At 42.7% G+C, this 22,170-nt stretch overlaps 1 protein-coding gene across 5 annotated transcripts in view; it reads left to right on the plus strand.

Moving 5' to 3' along the window:
* Positions 1-5,223: 5,223 nt before the first annotated feature.
* Positions 5,224-22,170, plus strand: part of LOC101149019 (SUZ12 polycomb repressive complex 2 subunit) — a 63,964-nt gene continuing 47,017 nt past the window's right edge. Inside the window, exons 1-4 of one of the 5 annotated variants that reach the window (XM_031011366.3) lie at positions 5,224-5,739; positions 8,508-8,554; positions 8,644-8,708; positions 15,876-15,944. In XM_031011366.3, coding sequence (XP_030867226.1) covers positions 5,466-5,739; positions 8,508-8,554; positions 8,644-8,708; positions 15,876-15,944 — 455 coding nt within the window. In that variant the 5' untranslated portion in view covers positions 5,224-5,465. Of the gene's footprint in view, positions 5,740-8,507; positions 8,555-8,643; positions 8,709-12,846; positions 13,110-15,875; positions 15,945-22,170 lie in introns of those variants that run through there. The other 4 variants (XM_031011367.3, XM_063706549.1, XM_055388543.2 and 1 more) reach the window with 4 other exon arrangements.

Genomic DNA, 22,170 nt, shown 5'->3' on the forward strand with positions numbered 1-22,170 from the left:
GCTTCCTGAAACTCTGGGGTTCCAGAAAGACAGCTTGGATACTTTAGTCATACTGGAAAACATGGGGTTTTGAGTCCCCTATAGCTGGGTTTAAACTCCAGCTCTCTCATTTGTGGGATGGTGTAATGGTGGGGGAGTTACTTAATCTCTCTGAGATTCAGTGAGAAGTATCTGAGGGGGTTGACTAATACTAATAGTAACTAACATTACTGTTTATGATTGTTGTGTGGACAGGTTGCTCAATAAATGGCAACTTACTTCACATTTGTTTAAAGTTAAATGTAAAACAACTTGTCCCACAGTCTGAAAAACAGCCATAATAGTTTTTTTTCCAGACATAGGCCTCCCGAAATTCAGGTTTAGACATTTCCACTTTGGCTCAGGTGGTTTTTTTTCTCCCCAGGTTATTAGTGTCAAGTTTCTTCCTGTCCCAGGAGTTCTAACTATGGCTTACTAACATCCTTATTATATCTCGTTAACTCTACATAAACACACATACACAACTCAGTGGTTTATTATGAAAACCCTATAATATACAGTGAATGTTCCATGGTTCTCATGCTTTTCTTTCCTACACAAAGAAAACAAAAATGAGTAAACTTTTGGTTTTAAGAGTTGAACAGGACTGTTAAAACTGTTCCTTCGAACTACATTTTATTAGGCAGGTCATTACTATTTTTATCTTGGAGGCCTTTTTTTACTTATTATTATTTTTGAGATGGAGTCTTGCTGCATTGCCTGGGCTGGAGTGCAGTGGCACGACCTCAGCTCACTGCAACCTCTGCCTGCCGGGTTCAAGAGATTCTCCTGCCTCAGCCTCCTAAGTAGCTGGGATTACAGGCATGAACCCCCATGCCCGGCTAATTTCTGTATTTTTACTAGAGATGGGGTTTCACCATGTTGGCCAGGCTGGTCTCGAACTCAGGACCTCAGATGATCCACCTGACTTGGCCTCCCAAAGTGCTGGGATTCCAGGCATGAGCCAACACACCCGGCCTTTTACTTATTTTTATTTCTTTTTCTTTTTCTGTTTTTCCTATTCAGATAATCAATCACCAGTTGACATTCTTTTTTAAAAAAATCAAATTTGATTCTATTTCTTTAAGAACTTATCAGCTAATATAACATGTCAGTTTCCTCAAGCAAGACAAAATTTTTTTACGGATATAGCCTTTGTTGACTTTTTTTGTTTTTTAAGATGGCATCTCACTCTGTCGCCTAGGCTGGAGTGCAGTGGCATGATCTCGGCTCACTGCAACCTCTGCCTTTCGGGTTCAAGTGATTCTCCTGCCTCAGCCTCCCAAGTAGCCAGGACTACAGGTGCGTGCCACCACACCCAGCAATTCTCATGCCTCAGCCTCCTGAGTAGCTGGGATTACAGGCACCCACCACCATGCCCAGCTAATTTTTGTATTTTTAGTAGAGACGGGGTTTCACCATATTGGCCAGGCTGGTCTCTAACTCCTGACTTTGTGATCTGCCCACCTTGGCCTCCCAAAGTGCTGAGGTCACAGGTGTGAGCCGCCACACCTGGCCTTGTTGACTTATTTTAATAGTCTCAGCGCTAAATTTTAAGGAAATGAGGATGAATGGAGGATAGACACTGTACAAGTAAAAGGGAGTCTTGATACCTTGGTTATTTTAAGTCAAGTGCATTCATACTGATGATTATTCATTTCAGCACATCAGAGGCAATTTTTTTTTTTTTTTTTTTTGAGCCGGAGTCTTGCTTGTCACCCAGGCTGCAGTGCAGTGGCGCAATCTCGGCTCACTGCAAGCTCTGCTTCCTGGGTTCACACCATTCTCCTGCCTCAGCCTCCGGAGTAGCTGGGACTACAGGTGCCCGCCACCACACCCGGCTAATTTTTTTGTATTTTTGGTAGAAACAGGGTTTTGCCATTTTATCCAGGATGGTCTCGATCTCCTGACCCCGTGATCCACCGGTCTCGGCCTCCCAAAGTGCTGGGATTACAGGCGTGAGCCACAGCGCCCAGCCTTAGAGGCAATATTTACTGATCTTTTTTTTTGTGTGTGTGTGAGATGGAGTCTCATTCTGTCCCCCAGGCTGGAGTGCAGTGGCATGATCTCGGCTCACTGCAAGCTCCGCCTCCTGGGTTCACTCCATTCTCCTGCCTCAGCCTGCTGAGTAGCTGGGACTACAGGTGCCCGCCACTACACCTGGCTAATTTTTTTGTATTTTTAGTAGAGACAGGGTTTCACCGTGTTAACCAGGATGGTCTCGATCTCCTGACCTCGTGATCCGCCCGCCTTGGCCTCCCTAAATGCTGGGATTACAGGCTTGAGCCACCGTGCCCGGCCTTTTTTTTTGAGACGGAGTCTTTCTCTGTCACCAGGCTAGAGTGCAGTGGCACGATCCAGGCTCACTGTGACCTCTGCCTCCCGGGTTCAAGTGATTTCCCTGCCTCAGCCTCCCCAGTAGTTGGGACTACAGGCACATGCCACCATGCCCGGCTAATTTTTTGTATTTCAGTAGAGACAGGGTTTCACTGTGTTGGCCAGGATGGTCTTGATCTCCTTACCTTGTGTTCCAACTTAGCCTCCCAAAGTGCTGGGATTACAGGCGTGAGCCACCGCACCCAGCCTACTGATCTTTCTTGACTTAGAAATGACATATGCTACAACTTTTTTTTTTTTTTGAGACGGAGTCTCACTCTGTCACCAGGCTGGAGTGCAGTGGCATGATCTCAGCTCACTGCAACCTCCGCCTCCCGGGTTCAAGCAATTCTCCTGCCTCAGCCTCCCGAGTAGCTGGGACTACAGGCAAGCACCACCACGCCCAGCTAATTTTTGTATTTTTAGTAGAGTCGGGGTTTCACCATGTTGGCCAGAATGGTCTCAATCTCTTGAACTCGTGATCCGCCCGCCTCAGCCTCCCAAAGTGCTGGGATTACAGGTGTGAGCCACCGTGCCCGGCCTGACATATCCTACATCTTTTATCTTTAAAACTCTTGGCAAGGTGTGGGGCTCACTTCTGTAAGCCCCACATTTTCGGAGGCCAAGGCTGGTCGACCACAAGGTCTGGAGATCCTGACCATCCAGGCTAACAAGGTGAAACCCCATCTCTACTAAAAATACAAAAAATTAGCCGGGCATAGTGGCATGCACCTGTAATCCCAGCTACTTGGGAGGCTAAGGCAGGAGAATCACTTGAACCCGGGAGGCTGAGGTTGCAGTGAGCCGAGATTGTGCCACTGCACTCTAGCCTGAGCCACACAGTGAGGCTCCGTCTCAAAACAACAACAACAACAACAAAAAACAAAACTCTTTATTTTTCTGGCATGACAGTGAAGCATGAGGGCTCCACAGACACTGCCTGGGTTAAAAATCCCAGTTTGTGCAAGCTTCTTAACAAGTCTTGCTGTTATTTCCTCGTGTTATGAAATGGAGATATTAATAAATGTCTACCTCAGAGGATTGGTGTGAGAATTGAATGAGTTAAGCTTCTAAAAACTTAAAGTATTGCCTGGCACATAGTAAGCACTCAGTCATTATTATCCTAATTTATATTTGTGCACTGGTGTCCAACTTTATTCATCAAGACTCATTGGATGAATCCTGTTTCTATGCCAGGCACAGTGATAGACACCTCAGCTACCAAAGCATCCATCATCTGTGCCCCAAGAGCTTAACGGTAAAGTAGAAAGAAAAAGACTTGCTGCTATAACACAAAGGTTCTTAACTTGAACAGGCTTCAGGAAGTCTGAGAACTTGAATGACAAAAAATATATATATTTATTTACACTAACCTCTAGCTAGAATTTAGCATCTCCTTCAACTACTAATAGGTGACAAATCATAGTAGTGTTAGCAGTGCCTGTGGCTTTGTTACCAAGAGAAATTACTGATATTTCTCTCAGGAGGCCAAGGTTGCAGTGAGCCAAGATCACGCCCTTGCACTCCAGCCTGGGTGACAAGAGCGAGAATCCGTCTCAAAAAAAAAAAAAAAAGACTACAGAGGATAGTGTAATAAACAAGAGGGGATTCTGAACTTTTTGTCTGAATATAAAATATAGCTTGTCCTTAACAACAGGCATTCCTTATTTCAGGTAAGAAGGTATACCTAATTTCAGATGTGTTCCTGAAATGCCAAATACTATATACGTCATTTGCAGAGATCACTTTCTTAAGTAGCAAAGGCTTTGATAAAACCTGTACTTTAGTTATTTAATCATTACAAAGATAACTAGTTTTGTAAACAACTTGAATAACCATTCCAGAGACACTTGTTTTGTAAACAGTGTTTTGCAGTTAACTATAGAGAACCCAAGTAGACATTTAAAAAATGCTATTTAGAGTATGAAATGGTTCTATGTTTATAGGTTGGGATTTTTGAAATTTTAATGTAATACAAAAATTGGAAGAACATCCTTAGAGATCACCTTGTCCAACCTGAAATTCAAATCTTTAAGAATATTAGCTCAACTCCAAACCAATCTGTGCCAGAAGACTGAAATGGGCCTATGCGTCTATCGTTCAAAGCAAGACCTGGCCGGGCGCGGTGGCTCACGCCTGTAATCCCAGCACTTTGGGAAGCCGAGGCAGGCGGATCACGAGGTCAGGAGATGGAGACCAGCCTGGCCAAAATGGTGAAACCCTGTCTCTACTAAAAACAAAAAATTAGCCAGGCGTGGTGGCGAGCGCCTGTAATCCCAGCTGCTCTGGAGGCTGAGGCAGGAGAATCGCTTCAACCCGGGAGGCGCAGGTTGTAGGGAGACGAAGTCGCGCCACTGGCACTCCAGCCTGGGCGACAGAGGGAGGCTCCGTCTCAAAAAAAAAAAAAAAAAGCAAGACTCGCAAAACACCGGATTCCTTCTCAGCTTTCTGAGCTGAAAAGGTATAGATCCTCAAGAAGAGAAGAGTGTATGTAAGTACTTCTCAACCAGTTTACCTCTCTGACCACTCTTACGGTGTTTGGGGGCAACAAACTAAGGATCTAGACTCGCTAAACCGCTCGCTGGGTCCTTCTCTCCCCACAATGCACCGGGGCCAGCAGGAAGGCCGCTCCGACCCCTAATTTTCCCGCGAATTCAGTTCAAAGAGGCGGCCGGGCCCGCGATCGGCAGCGCGCACGGGCCAACCAAGCCGCGCCTCCGCGAGAAGCACCTCCGCGTGACTGACGGGGGAATCCGCGGGCCAACGGGCTGGGCGGCCCGGCGGTGCGCGCTCCCGCCGGCCAATCAGAGCGCCGGGCGGGGGAAGTGGGCGGAGCGAGGCCAGGGTAGGGTGAGCGGCCTCCGAAGCGGAGCGGGGCTCTGAGGAGACACTTTTTTTTTCCTCCCTCCTTCCCTCCTCTCCTCCTCCCTTCCCTTCCCCTCTCCTCCCCTCTCTCCTCCTTCCCCCCTCGGTCCGCCGGAGCCTGCTGGGGCGAGCGGTTGGTATTGCAGGCGCTTGCTCTCCGGGGCCGCCCGGCGGGTAGCTGGCGGGGGGAGGAGGCAGGAACCGCGATGGCGCCTCAGAAGCACGGCGGTGGGGGAGGGGGCGGCTCGGGGCCCAGCGCGGGGTCCGGGGGAGGCGGCTTCGGGGGTTCGGCAGCGGTGGCGGCGGCGACGGCTTCGGGCGGCAAATCCGGCGGCGGGGGCTGTGGAGGCGGTGGCAGTTACTCGGCCTCCTCCTCCTCCTCCGCGGCGGCAGCGGCGGGGGCCGCGGTGTTACCGGTGAAGAAGCCGAAAATGGAGCATGTCCAGGCTGACCACGAGCTTTTCCTCCAGGCCTTTGAGAGTGAGTGCGTGCGAGGCTTTGAGGGCAGGAAGACCCACTCTGCCAACACCGGGGATGGGACACTCTGCTGGGCCCCCTTCCTCCTCGGGAGTCCACTTGTGTGGTAGTGGAGGGAGGAATTGAGGGGATGTCCCCCTTTCGGAGATTACGTCTCCAGGGGATCCGGAGTCCAGGGCCTTGGGAGAGCTGGAAAAGAGGGTCCGGGTAGGTTCTTGACTCCCCCAAGATTGACGCAAGAGGCTCGGGATTGGGGCCCCACGTTCAGAGCAGGCGGCTTTTAGATGAGGAGGTAGCAGTTGAACTGAGCCGCAGTCACATCCCGAGACTGGTTCTTGTTTTCTTTCATGCCTTTCGGACTCTAGAAATACAGGGGTTTCGGTTGTAGCTTTTGAGGGGCAAAATGAAGCCTGTGAAGGGATGAGTGCAGTGGAACCGAAGAAAGTGTCCTTAGTCTGAAATGCCTTCGCGCTAACTTGGTGCTGCAGGTTCATATGGCACCTTTGGATGCTTAAAACCCTGCAAATCTATCCACCCATTTTGTGGATATGTAAACTGAGCCAGAGAGTGGTCAAGCATCTTCTCTGGAGACGACCCCGGAATTCTGCTTTTTCTACTCGGCTTACAGAACATTTTCTTGCGTCAATTTCTGTTTCTAAGGTCTGTCTGGAAGGTGAAACTGACTTATTTGGAAGGGAGAGCAAGGTGTCTGGAAACAAACAATAGAATTTATTAAAAACATCGTGACTATAAATAATCCTGATTGTTCTTTAAGGAATGTTATATCCTGATTGGTTTCCTTTTTTGCTTTTGTGTGTTATAATTTGGGTGATCTTTAATAGCTAAATAATCTTACGGAAACTTGAATAAACTTGGCTCTACCGCCCAGTGTCCTTATTTACAATTTCACTGTGGCATATGTTAAGGGCATGGTATCAGCTGTGCTTAGAAAGACGTATTACGTTGTTTAATACCCTTCCTTCATTCTCTCTCATTAGTGCTTCATGCAATTCTAATTGGAACTTAATAGAAGGAATTTCAGTTTTTATAGAAACGAATATTGAACCTGCTTCAGAGAGATTCACATTATTCACATATTTCTTAGTATACTTTGAAATATCTGGAGAGGCTTTAATTGGAAATAGGATGTAGAACTGAAGGGCAGTGGTGACAATAATGATACTTGTTTGTACCCCTTCTAAAGTATCTCATCTCCCTTTAGTTAATTTAAAATAAAACCAATTGAAGATTTAGGTGGAAATTTTAAAAGTTCTTTCTGAATGTTAAGGCACATCCTCCAAGAAAGTTTTAACTATTTGCGTTCTGATGAGTCGACCTCAGGGAAGTCAAGTGTCATTAAGAGCTAGATCTGGTCATAAAACAACTCGAAGTTGTTTACTGGAAAGTTTAAATACTTGAATGTAATTATTCACATAGTTATTTCTATTTGGTTTATTCTGATACTGCTGTATAATGACCTAACGTGACACTAATAGGTCATTAATGTAACTGATACAATAGTATATGTATTTTTCATCGACTTAAGTCCTGTATAACAAATTACATTTTAACTAATTTGAAATTTAATTCAACTCATTTTAAGCGTTAGAAAGACTGTTTTGTGAATCTGTCAATTGTGTAAAAAATGTATTGAGGTAATATTTATATTGAACAAAATAGATACAACTTTAAATTATAATTAGGAATATTTATTGAGAATTTTTGCTGCAGTTTGTGTCCGAGATTTATTTCAATATTGACTGACTTTTGAGTGCAGTGGATCCCACCTGTAATCCTAGCTACTCTGGAGGCTGAGGCAGGAGGATCTGTTGAGTCCACGAGTTTGAGACCAGCCTGGGCAACATATCAAGACCCCTTTTCAAAAAAAGAAAAAAAAAATCTTGACTGACTTTCATCATACCTGTATTAGGAATGTCTGGATCTGTATTAGGATGTCATCATATCTGTATTAGGATGTATTAGGATTCTGTTTTGGCTGACTACAATTTTTTTTTTTTTTTTTTTGAGACGGAGTTTCGCTCTTTGTTGCCCAGGCTGGAGTGCAATGACGCGATCTCGGCTCACGGCAACCTCCGCCTCCCAGGTTTAAGTGATTCTCCTGCCTCAGACTCCCAAGTAGCTGGGATTACAGGCATGCGCCCCTATGCCTGGCTATATTTGTATATTTGGTGGAGACAGGGTTTCTCCATGTTGGTCAGGCTGGTCTCGAACTCCCGACCTCAGGTGATCTGCCCACCTCGGCCTCCCAAAGTGCTGGGAATACAGGCATGAGCCACCGCGCCTGGCCGGCTGACTACAAATTTTTTAAGTGACCATTTAAAAAGTGAAATTTTCATCTTGTTTGGCATCAATCAATAGTTCTTTTGTTGACTCCAGCTACCTATTACAGCTGCTTTTTGGAAGAAAATCGGTTATAAATAGTTTAAATTAGCTAAGTTAAATGAGTACAACTACTTCTCTTGAGTTCTGCTTGGTAACAATAACTATCTTAGAAAGGCTTAAGAAAAATATTGTAGAGAACCTTCAGTATAAAAAGCATAGATGAACTTTGTGAATGTATGCCATTGATTGAATACCTTTTGATCTTACTATGCATACTTTCTTGATGTAAATATTTAGTGCGATATAAATATTTAGTGCATGATTTCCATAGCAGATGATAAGTTTATATTGATTATAACATGGTCTCGGTTGATATTTTTCTGACAAGTAAGTTTAGATCATATTTGGATTTTGTTTCTATTACCTAGAGCCAACACAGATCTATAGATTTCTTCGAACTCGGAATCTCATAGCAGTAAGTAGTCAACAAAATTCATCAATATTATTTCTCTCTTATAACTGCATCTGTATTCAATTTTAACATTTTTAAAACTCTTTTTGTAGCCAATATTTTTGCACAGAACTCTTACTTACATGTCTCATCGAAACTCCAGAACAAACATCAAAAGGTACATTTTATGAATCTTATTTCAAGCTGATCAAACCATGTTAGTTTTGTTTTAAAGTACTATTTCTCAAAATTAAAAAAAAACGAACAACAATAAGTACTATTTCTAACTAAAGATTTAATATGAAAACTGAAGTGAGAGAGTGACTGGTTGAATTGGTTGCACAGTGGTTTTCTATAGTATAATCTTTGTAAGTCTCAGGTTGTTATTAGCTTTTTTTTTTCCCCCAATAGAAATGAGGCTGGGTGTGGTGGCTCATACCTATAATCCCAGCACTTTGGGAGGCCAAGTTGGGCGGATCACTTGAGGTCAGGAGTTCGAGACCAGTTTGGCCAACATGGCAAAACCCTGTATCTACTAAAACAAAAATTAGCTGGGCGTGGTGGTGTGTGCCTGTAATCCCAGTTACTTGGGAGGCTGAGGCAGGAGAATTGCTTGAGCCCGGGAGGTGGAGGTTGCAGTGAGCCGAGACTGCGCCATTGCACTCCAGCCTGGGCAACAGAGCGAGACTCTACCTCAAAGAAAAAAAAAACAAAACTGATTTTAGTAGTGAAGTGAATAAAGTGATTTTACTGATTATATTTTTACTCTGTGCCATGGGTTATTTCTCTTTTTTGTTTGTTTGTTTGTTTTTGAGACAGAGTCTCTGTCGTCCAGGTTGGAGTGCAGTGGCGCGATCTCGGCTCACTGCAAGCTCCGCCTCCTGGGTTCATGCCATTCTCCTGCCTCAGCCTCCTTATTTTTTTTTTTTATTGTTGTTGTTGTTTTGTTTTTGGTTTTTTTTTTGAGAGAAGTCTCACTCTTGTCCCCCACGCTGGAGTGTAATGGTGCAATCTCGGCTCACTGCGATCTCTGCCTCCTGGGTTTAAACGATTCTCCTGCCTCAGCTTCCCAAGTAGCTGGGATTACAGGCGCCTGCCACCACAGCTGGCTAAGTTTTGTATTTTTAGTAGAGACAGGGTTTCCCCATGTTGGCCAGGCTGGTCTCGAACTCCTGACCTCAACTCAGGTGATCCACCCGCCTCGGCTTCCTAAAGTGCTAGGATTACAGGCATGAGCCACCGTGCCTGGCCTTTTTTTTTTTTTTTTTTTTTTGAAACGGAGTCTCGCTCTGTCTCCCAGACTGGAGTGCAGTGGCGCAACCTCGGCTCACTGTGCAACCTCCGCCTCCCAGATTCAAGAGATTCTCCTCCTTCAGCCTCCCGAGTAGCTTGGACTATGGGCGCGTGCCACCATGCTCGGCTAATTTTTTGTATTTTTGGTAGAGACGGGGTTTCTCTGTGTTAGCCAGGATGGTCTCGATCTCCTGACATCAGGATCCGCCTGCCTCAGCCTCCCAAAGTGCTGGCATTACAGGAGTGAGCCACCATGCCCAGCCTGGCCTTTTTCTTTTTTTGAGATGGAGTTTCACTCTTGTCTCCCAGGCTGGAGTGCAGTGGTGCAATATCGGCTCACTGCAACCTCCGCTTCCCGGGTTCAGGCAATTCTCCTGCCTCAGCCTCCCAAGTAGCTGGAATTATAGGCTCCCACCACCATACCCAGCTAATTTTTTGTATTTTTAGTAGAGATGGGGTTTCACAATGTTGGCCAAGCTGGTCTCAAACTCCTGACTTCATGATCTTCCCGCCTTGGCCTCCCAAAGTGCTGAGATGACAGGCGTGAGCCACTGCGCCCGGCCTCCGCTGGTTATTTTCAAGTTTGATAGAAGTTGAGGATTTAAATATTTACTAAAGGGCTCAGGGTAACTATATTTGTTATGTAAAATTTAAGTTAATTTTTGATTATTATGTGTAATTTGAATTAGGTCCTGTAATGGTGGGTTCAGAAAGTCTTATTTTATATCTTTGGTTTTTTGTTTTGTTTTGTTTTTATTTTTTTTTTGAGACAGAGTTTCACTCTTGTTGCCCAGGCTGGAGTGCAATGGCGCGATCTTGGCTCACTGCAACCTCCACCTCGTGGGTTCAAGGGATTATCCTGTCTCAGCTTCCCAGGTAGCTGAGATTACAGGTGCCCACCACCACGCCTGGCTAATTTTTTGTATTTTTCATGAAGTTGGGGTTTTACCATTTTGGTCTGGCTGGTCTTGAACTCCTGACCTCAGGTGATCCACTCACCGTGGCCTCCTGAAGTGCTGGGATTACAGACCTGAGCCACAGCGCCCAGCCTTGGTGGTGGTCTTATTGAAGGGGAAACACTTTTGAAATCAATAGGATGAAGGTTTTTTAAAAACAATGAAGTCTTAAATCATTAGATTTTAAAGTGGGGTCTGGAGGTGGGAGACAGCTTATTTTTGCTGTGTAACATTTAGTACTTAACCATACATAATTATCAATGCAAGTTTTTTGTCCTAGGTGCAAGATTATATTTATTTGAGAGTATCAGGTGAACAAGTTTACATTTAAAGGCGAGAATTGTGTTAAGCATTTGGTATTGTCATAGTTTTAGTAAAACCGTCAAGTTATCTCGATAGAGTTTGAAACTAAGCTCCTTGGTGGACTGCTACTGTTTATTAAGTAGGTATCACATTTCTATAGCAAGACATAGTTGAGTTGTGTAAATCTACTTGTATTTTGAAGGATTGAATTGTGAAAATTATTTGTCTTTTGGCAATCTTTCTGAATAGAGAGCGTGCATGAGCAAGTTTGCATTGCAGTTAATAGGTGAAAATTGCTGAGCACCTAAGTAACTAAAAAGGAGGTGATGAATTAGGTTACAGAATTAGTTTTGTCCACCCTTTACCTGTCTACTCCATTATTTGATTTTTGCCAGCATTCAGCATGCTTTTTCTGTAAAGGACCAGTAAATAGTAATTATTTTAGGCTTTGTGGCCAGGGTGCAAAATTGAGGATATTATGTAGGTACTTAATATTAAAAGAAACAAAAAATTTAGTTTTTAAAAATTTCAGTCCGAAATGTCAATCTGTAAATTTTTTGTTGATTAAAATACAACAATATAAGATAGAACATTTTGTAATACAGGCCTACTAATGAGAAATGAGAATTTTATTTTTGTGAGGGTAGGGGAGATAACACTTAGCTGAATTGGGGTTCAGAGTTAGTGTTTTCTATAATCAAATCAATTGCTAATGTTTATCTGTAAAAACCGTTCTTACCTTCCGGGCTGTACAAAAACAGGCGATAGGCCGGATTTGACCATGGTCCATAGTTTCCCCACCCTTGATTTATTCTATAAAACTAGTAGAATTCGACTAACTGTTTTGTTTCATCAAGGCTTTTTTTTTTTTTTTTTTTTTTTTTTTTTGAGACAGAGTCTTGCTCTGTCGTCTAGGCTGGAGTGCCGTGGCGCAATTTCGGCTCACTGCAGTCTTCGCCTCCCAAGTTCAAGCAATTCTGCCTCAGCTTCCTGAGTAGCTGGGATTACAGGCGTGTGGCACTACGCCCAGCTAATTTTTGTATTTTTAGTAGAGACAGGGTTTCACCATGTTGGTCAGGCTGGTCTCAAACTCCTGACCTCATGATCCGCCTGCCTTGGCCTCCCAAAGTGCTGGGATTACAGTCGTGAGCCACCGTCCCTGGCCATCAAAGCATTTTTAATATAGAGGGTCAGTTGAGTTGCTGCCTAGGATGCAACCTGATCTTAATTTACAAAGTAATTAAATTATTATAAAATAAGTTTGCATTCATAGATTAAAAAGTACACATTTATTTTATTATTATTATTATTTTTTGAGACGGAGTTTCGCTCTTGTTGCCCAGGCTGGAGTGCAATGGTGCAATCTTGGCTCACTGCCACTTCCACCTCCTGGGTTCAAGTGATTCTCCTGCCTCAGCCTCCCGAGTAGCTGGGATTACAGGCATGCGCCACCATGCCTGGCTAATTTTGTATTTTTAGGAGAGATGGGGTTTCTCCATGTTGGTCAGGCTGGTCTCGAACTCCCGACCTCAGGTGATCTGCCCACCTCGGACTCCCAGTGCTGGGATTACAGGTGTGAACCACCACGTCCTGCTAAAAAGTACACATTTAAAATCTAAGTTCCATTTTCCCGTCGTGTTTATTAATTTGTCCCATTGCAGGATATGTTTCTGTTGTCGGCATGGGTAGAGATAATTTTAAAAGCTTGGTTAAGTAAGAACTGATTTTCTTAATTATTGCCCTTTAGGTTAAAAAAAAAAAAAAGTCTTCAGGGAATTTTTAAGCCATCTGCCAGCCAAGAAGCAAATTTAAGTCCCACCTAGTTTAGTTCCTACAGAAATGGGTAGGAATAGGCTAGGCATGGTGTTTCAGACCTGTAATTTCAGCATTTTGGGAGACTGAGTTGGGAGGATTGCTTGTGTAACATTTAGTACTTAACCTTACGTAATTATGAATGCAAGTTTTTTGTCCTGGGTGCAAGATTATATTTATTTGAGCGTATCAAGTGAACAAGTTTACATTTAAAGGTGAGAGTTATAGGTCAGCCCTGGCAACATAGTGAGACCCTATATCTACAAAAAATTTAAAAAATTAGCTGGGCGTGGTGGCTCATGACTATAGTCCCAAATACTCAGGAGGCTGAGGCAGGAGGATCACTTGAGCCCAGAAGTTCGAAGGTTGCTATGAATGTGGCGGTGCGCTCTAGCCTGGGCAGTAGAGGGAGACGGTGTCTCAAAAAAAAAAAAAAAAAAAGTATGGGAATCATTTAATCATCTTGTTAGATGCCTGATCTTATTACTTATTAGGACTAATTATTAAGAAATTAAAGCACAACTCATTTGCTGTTGTCTTCAGCGTAGTTGGTGACTTTGGAAGGTGGCAGATTTAGCCCAGTGATTGTCGTCTTTTCTCAAAATGTTTTCAGAACTCCTTTTTTACTATTACAACAACATAATATCCATTGTTGGAATAAGCATATCACTCCCTTTAAAGTCATACTCTCAGTCGTGATATTAATTCTGGTATGTTTATTAAAGTCAGCTTGTGCTTTACTCTTTCTAGAAGTATTCAACTTCTATAGGCTAACACTGCCCCAACAAAGTAAAAATATAGGTCACGAGAAGGGCATCTTTTATTGAATCCATTTTGCTAGATTTCGTGTGAGCTGTTTCTGAAGTCTCCCAAGAAAATTTTCTGAAATTTCTTGAATTTTTAAATATGCTCCTTTTTGATGACCTTTTGATAATTATTTCCTTCTTTAAATCTGACCTACAGTAACATTACCTTTCTAAAGAACAGAAATCTTTGGTGTTGGGGGAGGAGCAGCTTTTATGTAGTTGCTTATGAGGTTTGTTTTGTTTTTTTCCTAAGGAAGGCTGGGTTGCTTTTGTGATCTTACCTGTTTCAAATGGTTAATCAATTCTATTCACTTCTCCTGTATACTGCTTCATAAAGGTAGATGAGATGAACCTTAGAACGTACAGTCTTTTTCTGCAGACAGAATTTCTTAATCATTACATAAACATTATTCTGAAAAGTTTTCAGTAATTTCATGGCCCTCCTCAATAGTAACTTTCAGTATTTATACTGAATAGCTCTTTGCAACTAGCCTAAAAGAGTCCTTTATTTTTGTTCTTTTTTCTCTCTTATCTGTGGAGATTGAAAATATATTGCCATCCTTCAGAAAGCACTTCTTACTGTACTCTATTGGATGAAACTTTAATATTGAAGTTTTCAGTAACTCTAAAGGTAAAGAGAGAAGCTTTTTTTCCCTTAAGATCTTTGCTATGGAGGCTCTTCTCATTCACTTGAAATATAGATTGTATCAATTCTGCTCTAATATCAGTAGTTTACTATAATATATTTACATTAACATTTCTCTACTGATAATTTTTACAGTAGTTGAATACAATAAATAGCTCTTTTTTGGCCAGGCATGGTGGCTCACACCTTTAATCCTAGCGCTTTGGGAGACAGGGGTGGATAGATCACCTGAGGTCAGGAGTTCAAGACCAGCCTGACCAACATGGTGAAACCCTGTCTCTACTAAAAATGCAAAAATTAGCCGGGCGTGGTGGTGCACACCTGTAATCCCAGCTACTCGGGAGGCTGAGGCAGGAGAATTGCCTGAACCCGGGAGGTGGAGGTTGCAGTGAGCCGAGATCACGTCATTGTACTCCAGCCTGGGCAACAAGAGTGACACTCCCATCTCAAAAACAAAACAAACAAAAACAAACAAACAAAAAACTGTTTTTGAGGAATGAGATTATTCGTAATTTTTGGTGTCTGCATTCAAGCATTATAAAGTAATAAATTGATGTGGAGTACATTTGGCTTTTCAAGTCCTAAAGAGGAAGGGACTATATGAGTATAAAGAGAAACATTTTTTCTAATTAAATTATATATGGGTATAGATTTTTAGACTCTATCTCTAGAACATGTCATAGACCACCTTAAGAACTAAGATGAGGCTTGTTTTACAATCCATTCATTCTTTAATTGCTTTGAGAAGTTATACTTAAGTTTCTATTTTTTGGGAAATAGCTTTTTTCTCTTAAACTTGTCGAGTTAAAAGGTAATAGTTTTATTACGATTTGATGGATCATTCCCCAACTTCAAAATTTTTTCATGATGTCAACAACCGTCTCTTTAATATGACATATCATTGAGCTTTAGGCTTTGCTGATAATCTTTGAGGATACCTTATGAACTTCAAATATATTTTATAGAATATTTCTTTTTTTATGTGATGGTGCTAGTACATATTTGTTGTGTTGCTTAGTAGATGTATTAAGTGTTTCAGAATACACATAATTTATATTTGTTTGGCTTAATTCAACAGATACTTGAATACCTACCAAGTATAAGGCACTATGCCAGCACTGCATAGCTTTCCTTGAAGAAGAGCAATTACTGCCCTTCAGGAATGTATAATCTAGTAGGAGAAATAAAATATTTACATGAGTTTTACATGTAGGAAACTGAATGAAAACTAAGTGTCAAAATAAATATAAACCAAGTACCATGGGTAAGGAGAAATCACTGGTTTGGGAATAATTGGGTAAAAGGTTTAATGAAAACAAGTTAGCGTTTTAGATGGGGCTTGAAGGCTCGTGTGCTGTATTATACACCGTCTCCATAGTATTCATTGTTATGGCTAATCATCCATAATTTATCTCACTAAAAATAATCAAAATCTGATTTCCATCTTGCCTATTAGAGTGACAATAAAGTATAATTTGTTTCTTTTTCCCAGTTGAGAAGTGATTATTTTGTTTATCTGTTTCTTCCAGGAAAACATTTAAAGTTGATGATATGTTATCAAAAGTAGAGAAAATGAAAGGAGAGCAAGAATCTCATAGGTAAGATAATCTATCAGTTTACATTAAGTGATATACTTTAGGAAAGAGGAAAAATTACAGTGATCATTTTCCTAGTGATCACCTTGATATAAGGAGTTAGAAGGAATCTTAGAGGTCAGTTTGGTCCAAACTCACACACAAGTCAGAAATTAATTTCTGTAGCATTCCTGGCAGAGAATACTTAAGCTGTGGCTTGAATACCTCCAGTGTAGTTGTATTTATTATTGTTTATCTTTATTACCAGTTTCTTCCATTTTGAGTGAAACCTCTGACTTCTGCCATTGGTCTTAACTCTACCACCTCATTTAAAGAGGGATACTCACATTTATAGTATATGTGCTAGGTACTGTGGCAGGGACTTCACAATATCACGTATCTTGTTAGGTTATTCTCAAATATGAGAGGGGTTCTCTTTTTTTCCATCTTTTTCTTATTTAAATCTATCAGGCAACATATTCATAACTTTTATTTCATATTTGAAATATGTTTCTCACATAGTTTCAGAAACTTGAACATTTGGACAGAATCTACTTATTGTACATTATCAAATATATACCTAGAACGAATCCCTAAATGTTCTGACTAGTCTAATATCTGTCTACTCTAGATAGTATGCTTCTATTTATTTTTTGACACGTAAACTTTATTTTTTGATATTTTTGATAGAAAATTGAATATTCTAAGGAGAAACAGCAGCTTGGGTGGTGTTTGTTCATTCATTAACTACCTTTAGAGAGTGCAGAACTAAAAATATTAGATTCTTAAAAAAATAGAGTTGGAAAATTTGTCACAATGCATTTTTCTTTTCCTCCTAGTTTTAAATCACAGCTTACAAATTTAGATAGGATATACACTTAATGATGCATCATTTATGCATCTCATTGTTTTCCCATTGTTCTGTTGACTGGTAAAAGACTTCCTTTTTTCCGTTTGGCTTCCTTCTATTTTAAGTTTGGCTTTGGAATTAAGTGATTTTTTTACTTGGATTATAAAATGATATTTTTTATTTTATATCCTGCAATCTTGTGGGTTTGAAGTATAATTTATATTTCCATGTCTAGGCAATCCTGACTTGTAAATAAACTGTGATAGTCCATTCTAGAAGCTGAGATCCTGAATTGTTACCTGTTATATCTGTTAATGCCCAGGGAGACCCTATAAGATAGAACTGAGAATATTCCCAGTGCATGCACATTTTTCTTTACTAGAATTTATATTCCACATTCTTGTCTGGTCACCCACCCTAGACAGAGCTCTTGGGATCCTCAGGGCCTTTTTTACTTAAAATACAGACTGTAGTCAGATCCTGGTCTGACCTCCCTGCTTCTTTTCTCCTGACCACATTAAAAGTTTGCCCTATAGTCATTTCAGGGTTCAAGTGAGAAGGAAGCATGAACCAACAACAAGAACACTTGACCCTTTTCTTCATCTTCCTCATCAAGGTTTACCTTCACTACTAAACCCTATTACTATCTCATTGTGACATTGGGTTTGAAATTACAGAGCTTCCCTAAGTAAGAGTGTGTGGGAGATACATACTGTTCAATTCTCTCTGAACAATTGTTTCCCCAGTAATTTTGTTCCTTTTGACCCAGTGGTTCAATAGCAACTCAAAGATTAAAATCAGAGGGTTACATAAATTCCTGCTGGTAGTTTTGGAAGAGAATTTTTTCAGTCTTTAGGGTCTAGCTAGGACCAGTGAGTTGGCCATTTAAGCCTCTCAAGATTCTTATGAATGTCTCAGTATTGCTCCCAGAGGCACTAAGATGAATTAAGAAAGTGTGTCATTTTAAGTTTACTGCTAAGACCCTACATTATTAACTTTCTTTAATCTATTTCTTTTTTTTTGAGATGGAGTCGTGCAGTGGTGCTATCTCAGCTCACTGCAACTGCCACCTCCTGGATTCAAGCAATTATCCTGCCTCAGCCTCCCAATTACCTAGGATTACAGGCGCCTGCCATCACACCCAGCCTTTTTTTTTTTTTTTTTTTTTTTTTTTGAGACCGAGTCTCCCTCTTGCTGAGGCTGGAGTGCGGTGGCGCGATCTTGGCTCTATAGCCTCCACCTCCCGGGCTCAAGCGATTCACCTGTCTTAGCCTCCTGAATAGCTGGGAATACAGACGTGCGCCACCACACCCAGCTAATTTTGTATTTTTAGTAGAAACAGTTTCACCATGTTGGCCAGGCTGGTCTTGAACTCCTGACCTCAAGTGATCCGCCTGCCTTGGCCTCCCGAAGTGCTGGGATTACAGGTGTGAGCCACCAAGCCTGGCCAATTTTTGTATTTATTTATTTATTTATTTTGAAACGGAGGTTTGCTCTTGTTGTGCAGGCTGGAGTGCAATGGCGTGATCTCCGCTCACTGCAACCTCTGCCTCCCGCGTTCTCCTGCCTCAGCCTCCCAAGTAGCAGGGATTACAGGTGCCCGCCATCACACCGAGCTAATTTTTTCTTGAACTCCTGACCTCAGGTGATCTGCCCACCTCAGCCTCCCAAAGTGCTGGAATTATAGTCATGAGCCACTGCGCCCAGCCTCCTTTAATCTATTTCTTATTTCAAATTAAGGTAATCTTATTTTTCTCCTAAACCTATCACACAGGGTTGTAAGAAGGACCCTAAACACCAGTATATGATGCCAGCAATATAAATATTTGCTTCTAAAATCTATTGTCAAATTCTTAAAAGGTAACACAGGCCGGGCATAGTGGCTCACACCTATAATCCCAGCATTTTGGTGGCTGAGGTGGGTGGATCACTTGAGGCTAGGAATTTGAGACTGCCCTGGCCAACAGGGGAAAACCCTTTCTCTATAAAAAACACAAAAATCAGCCAGGCGAGGTGGTGTACACCTGTAATTCCAGCTACTTGGGTGACTGAGGCAGGAGAATCCCTTGAACCCGGGAGGCAGAGGTTGCAGTGAACTAAGATTGTGCTACTGCACTCCAGCCTGGGCAAGAGTGTGACTCTGTCTCAAAAAAAGAAAAAAGGTGATAAATCTTTGTTGTTCCATAACATTAGTTAGTAGAAGTTAATAACTTAAATCGTACACAAAAGTATCTCTCCTCCATTTATGTTCTTTTTTTTTTTTTTTTTTTTTTTTTTTTGAGACGGAGTCTCACTCTGTCACCCAGGCTGGAGTGCAGTGACGCGATCTCAGCTCACTGCAGGCTCTGCCCGCCGGGGTTCACGCCATTCTCCTGCCTCAGCCTCCCGAGTAGCTGGGACTACAGGCGCCAGCCACCTCGCCCGGCTAATTTTTTGTATTTTTAGTAGAGACGGGGTTTCACCGTGTTAGCCAGGATGGTCTCGATCTCCTGACCTCGTGATCCGCCCATCTCAGCCTCCCAAAGTGCTGGGATTACAGGCGTGAGCCACCGCGCCCGGCATGTATTCTTTGTACTATTTTAGTTTGACTGGGTCCCGGATCTGTACAGGTCTAGTCTGGGAGTCTTCCACTAGAATCCATGTTCTTTTAGCACTGCCAAAGTTATAGTATGTCTGCTCCTGAGCCCAATATATTTCATTCCTCAAAGTTCAATGGGTATCAAGATAAAAATACCATAGTAGTATACCCCAAAAGTGAGTTCAGTCAAATAAATGCCTGAGTTTATTATGACGTTTGTAGTAATTTATAAACTAAACCAGGATATGAGCATTATCTGTTCAAAAGAAGTTGGTGTTTCATGGTCTTTTATATTTTAGACCTACAGTTGTCTTAAGTCACTTGCAGAAACTTGTTGGTGGAAGGAGCTGATAGAAAAACATGGGCTATTAAATGGTTGTTAGTTTTTTTTTTTTTTTGAGACGGAGTCTCGCTCTGTCACCCAGGCTGGAGTGCAGTGGCGCCATCTCAGCTCACTGCAAGTTCCGCCTCCCGGGTTCACGGCATTCTGCCTCAGCCTTCCGAGTAGCTGGGACAGGTGCATGCCACCACGCCTGGCTAATTTTTTTGTATTTTTAGTAGAGACGGGGTTTCACCATGTTAGCCAGGATGGTCTCGATCTCCTGACCTCGTGATCCACCCGCCTTGGCCTCCCGAAGTGCTGGGATTACAGGTGTGAGCCACCACGCCCAGCCTTTTTTTTTTTTTTTTGAGACAGAGTCTCACACTGTCACCCAGGCTGGAGTGTAGTGGTGTGATCTTGGCTCACTGCAACCTCCGTCCCCCAGGTTCAAGAGATTCTCCTGCCGCAGCCTCCCTAGTAGCTGGGATTATATGCATGCCCTACCACGTCCAACTAATTTTTGTATTTTTAGTAGAGACAGGGTTTCACCATGTTGGCCAGGCTGGTGTCAAACTCCTGACCTGAAGTGATCCTTCCACCTTGGCCTCTCAAAGTGTTGCAATTACAGGTGTGAGCCACTGCGCCCAGCCTTCTTTTTCTAAGAGGCAGGGTCTTGCTCTGTTGCCCAGGCTGGAGCACAAGTGGCTGCTCACTGCAGCCTCTAACTCCTGGCCTCAAACCATCCTCCCATCTTAGCCTCCTGAATAGCTAGGACTACAGGTGCATGCCACCATGCCTGGCTAATTTTTAAATTTTTGTAGAGGCAGGATCTTGCTGTGTTGCCCAGGCTGGTCTCAAACTCCTGGCCTCAAGTGATCCTTTCAGATTGGCTTCCCAAAGTTCCGGGATTACAGGTGTGAGCCACCACGCCTGGCCTTTATTTTCTTTACAGAAGGTCTGATATAATGCCTTACATCCTTTCCAGCTCTTGTTTCTGGTACTCCAGTTTTGAATTTTTCATGGATTTTGACCAGGCACTATGGCTGATTAGAATAAATCTCTTGCCTTTGTGTAGTTGTATATGCTAGCAGGATTCTAGGGATTCTTACGCTGTCCTACCAATTTTGGAATTATCTTTTTTTTGTTGCTGTTTTTTTGAGATGGAATGTGGCTTTGTCGCCCAGGCTGGAGTGCAGTAGCGCGATCTCGGCTTACTGCAACCTCTTCTTCCTGGGTTCAGGCAGTTCTCATGCCTCAGCCTCCTGAGTATCTGGGATTACAGGCATCTGCCACCACGCCCAGCTACTTTTTGCATTTTTAGTAGAGACAGGGTTTTACCATGTTGGTCAGGCTGGTCTTGAACTCCTGACCTCAAGTGATCCGCCTTCCGTGGCCTTCCAAAGTGCTGGGATTACAGGCATGTGGCACCGTGCCTGTCCCCAATGTTGGAATGCTCTGGTAACAACTCTTGAGTGCTGAGTGCATCTCCATGTACTAAAATGCATCATGAAAAGATTTTTAAATCTGAGTTGCTTCCAAGTGTTTACCAGGGCCAAACGAAGCAAAATGTCACTTCTCTCTTGCCCTTATTCCTCTTCTATTCCTGGTCTTCTGTTAGTAGCTGGAGAAAAATCCCCTCAAAGGATACCTGAATTAGAACTTTTATTAGGGTTATTTTCAAGCGTATATTTTTATTTTTTGAGACAAAGTCTTGCTCTGTCACCCAGGCAGGAATGTAGTGGCATGATCTTGGCTCACTGCAACCTCCGCCTCCCAGGTTCAAGCAGTTCTCGAGCCTCAGCCTCCCCAGTAGCTGGGATTACAGGCACCTGCCACCACACCTGGCTAATTTTTTTTTTTTTTCCAGTAGAGACAGGGTTTCACCTATTGGCCAGACTGGTCTCAAACTCCTGACCTCAGGTGGTCCACCCGCCTCGACCTCCCAAATTGCTGGGATTACAGGTGTGAGCCACCATGCCTGGCCTTATTTTTATTTTTTGAGACAAGGTCTCGCTTTGTCACTGAGGCTGGAGTGTAGTGGCATAATGACAGGTCACTGATGGATTGAACTCGTGGACTAAAGGGATCCTCCTGCCTCAGCCTCCTGAGTAGCTGGGACTACAGGCATGTACTGTCGCACCTCACTAATTTTTTGAATTTTTGTAGAGTCAGGGTCTCACCATCTTGCCCAGGCCAGTTTTGAACTCCTGTCCTCAAGTGATCCTCCCACCTTGACATCCTGAAGTGCTGAAATTACAGGAATGAGCCCCCATGCCCAGCCTCAATTTTTTTTTTTTTTTTTTTTTTTTTTTTGGAGACTGAGTCTCGCCCTGTTGCCAGGCTGGAGTGCAGTGGCGCAATCTCAGCTCATTGCAACCTCTAAACTCCTTGGTTCAAGCAATTCTCCTGCCTTGGCCTCCCAAGTAGCTGGGATTATAGGCACGCGGTGCCACTCCCAGCTAATTTTTGTATTTTTAGTAGAGAAGGGGTTTCACCATGT

This window comes from Gorilla gorilla, chromosome 4 (genome assembly GCF_029281585.2).
Source record: "Gorilla gorilla gorilla isolate KB3781 chromosome 4, NHGRI_mGorGor1-v2.1_pri, whole genome shotgun sequence".
Classification (NCBI taxonomy): domain Eukaryota; kingdom Metazoa; phylum Chordata; class Mammalia; order Primates; family Hominidae; genus Gorilla; species Gorilla gorilla.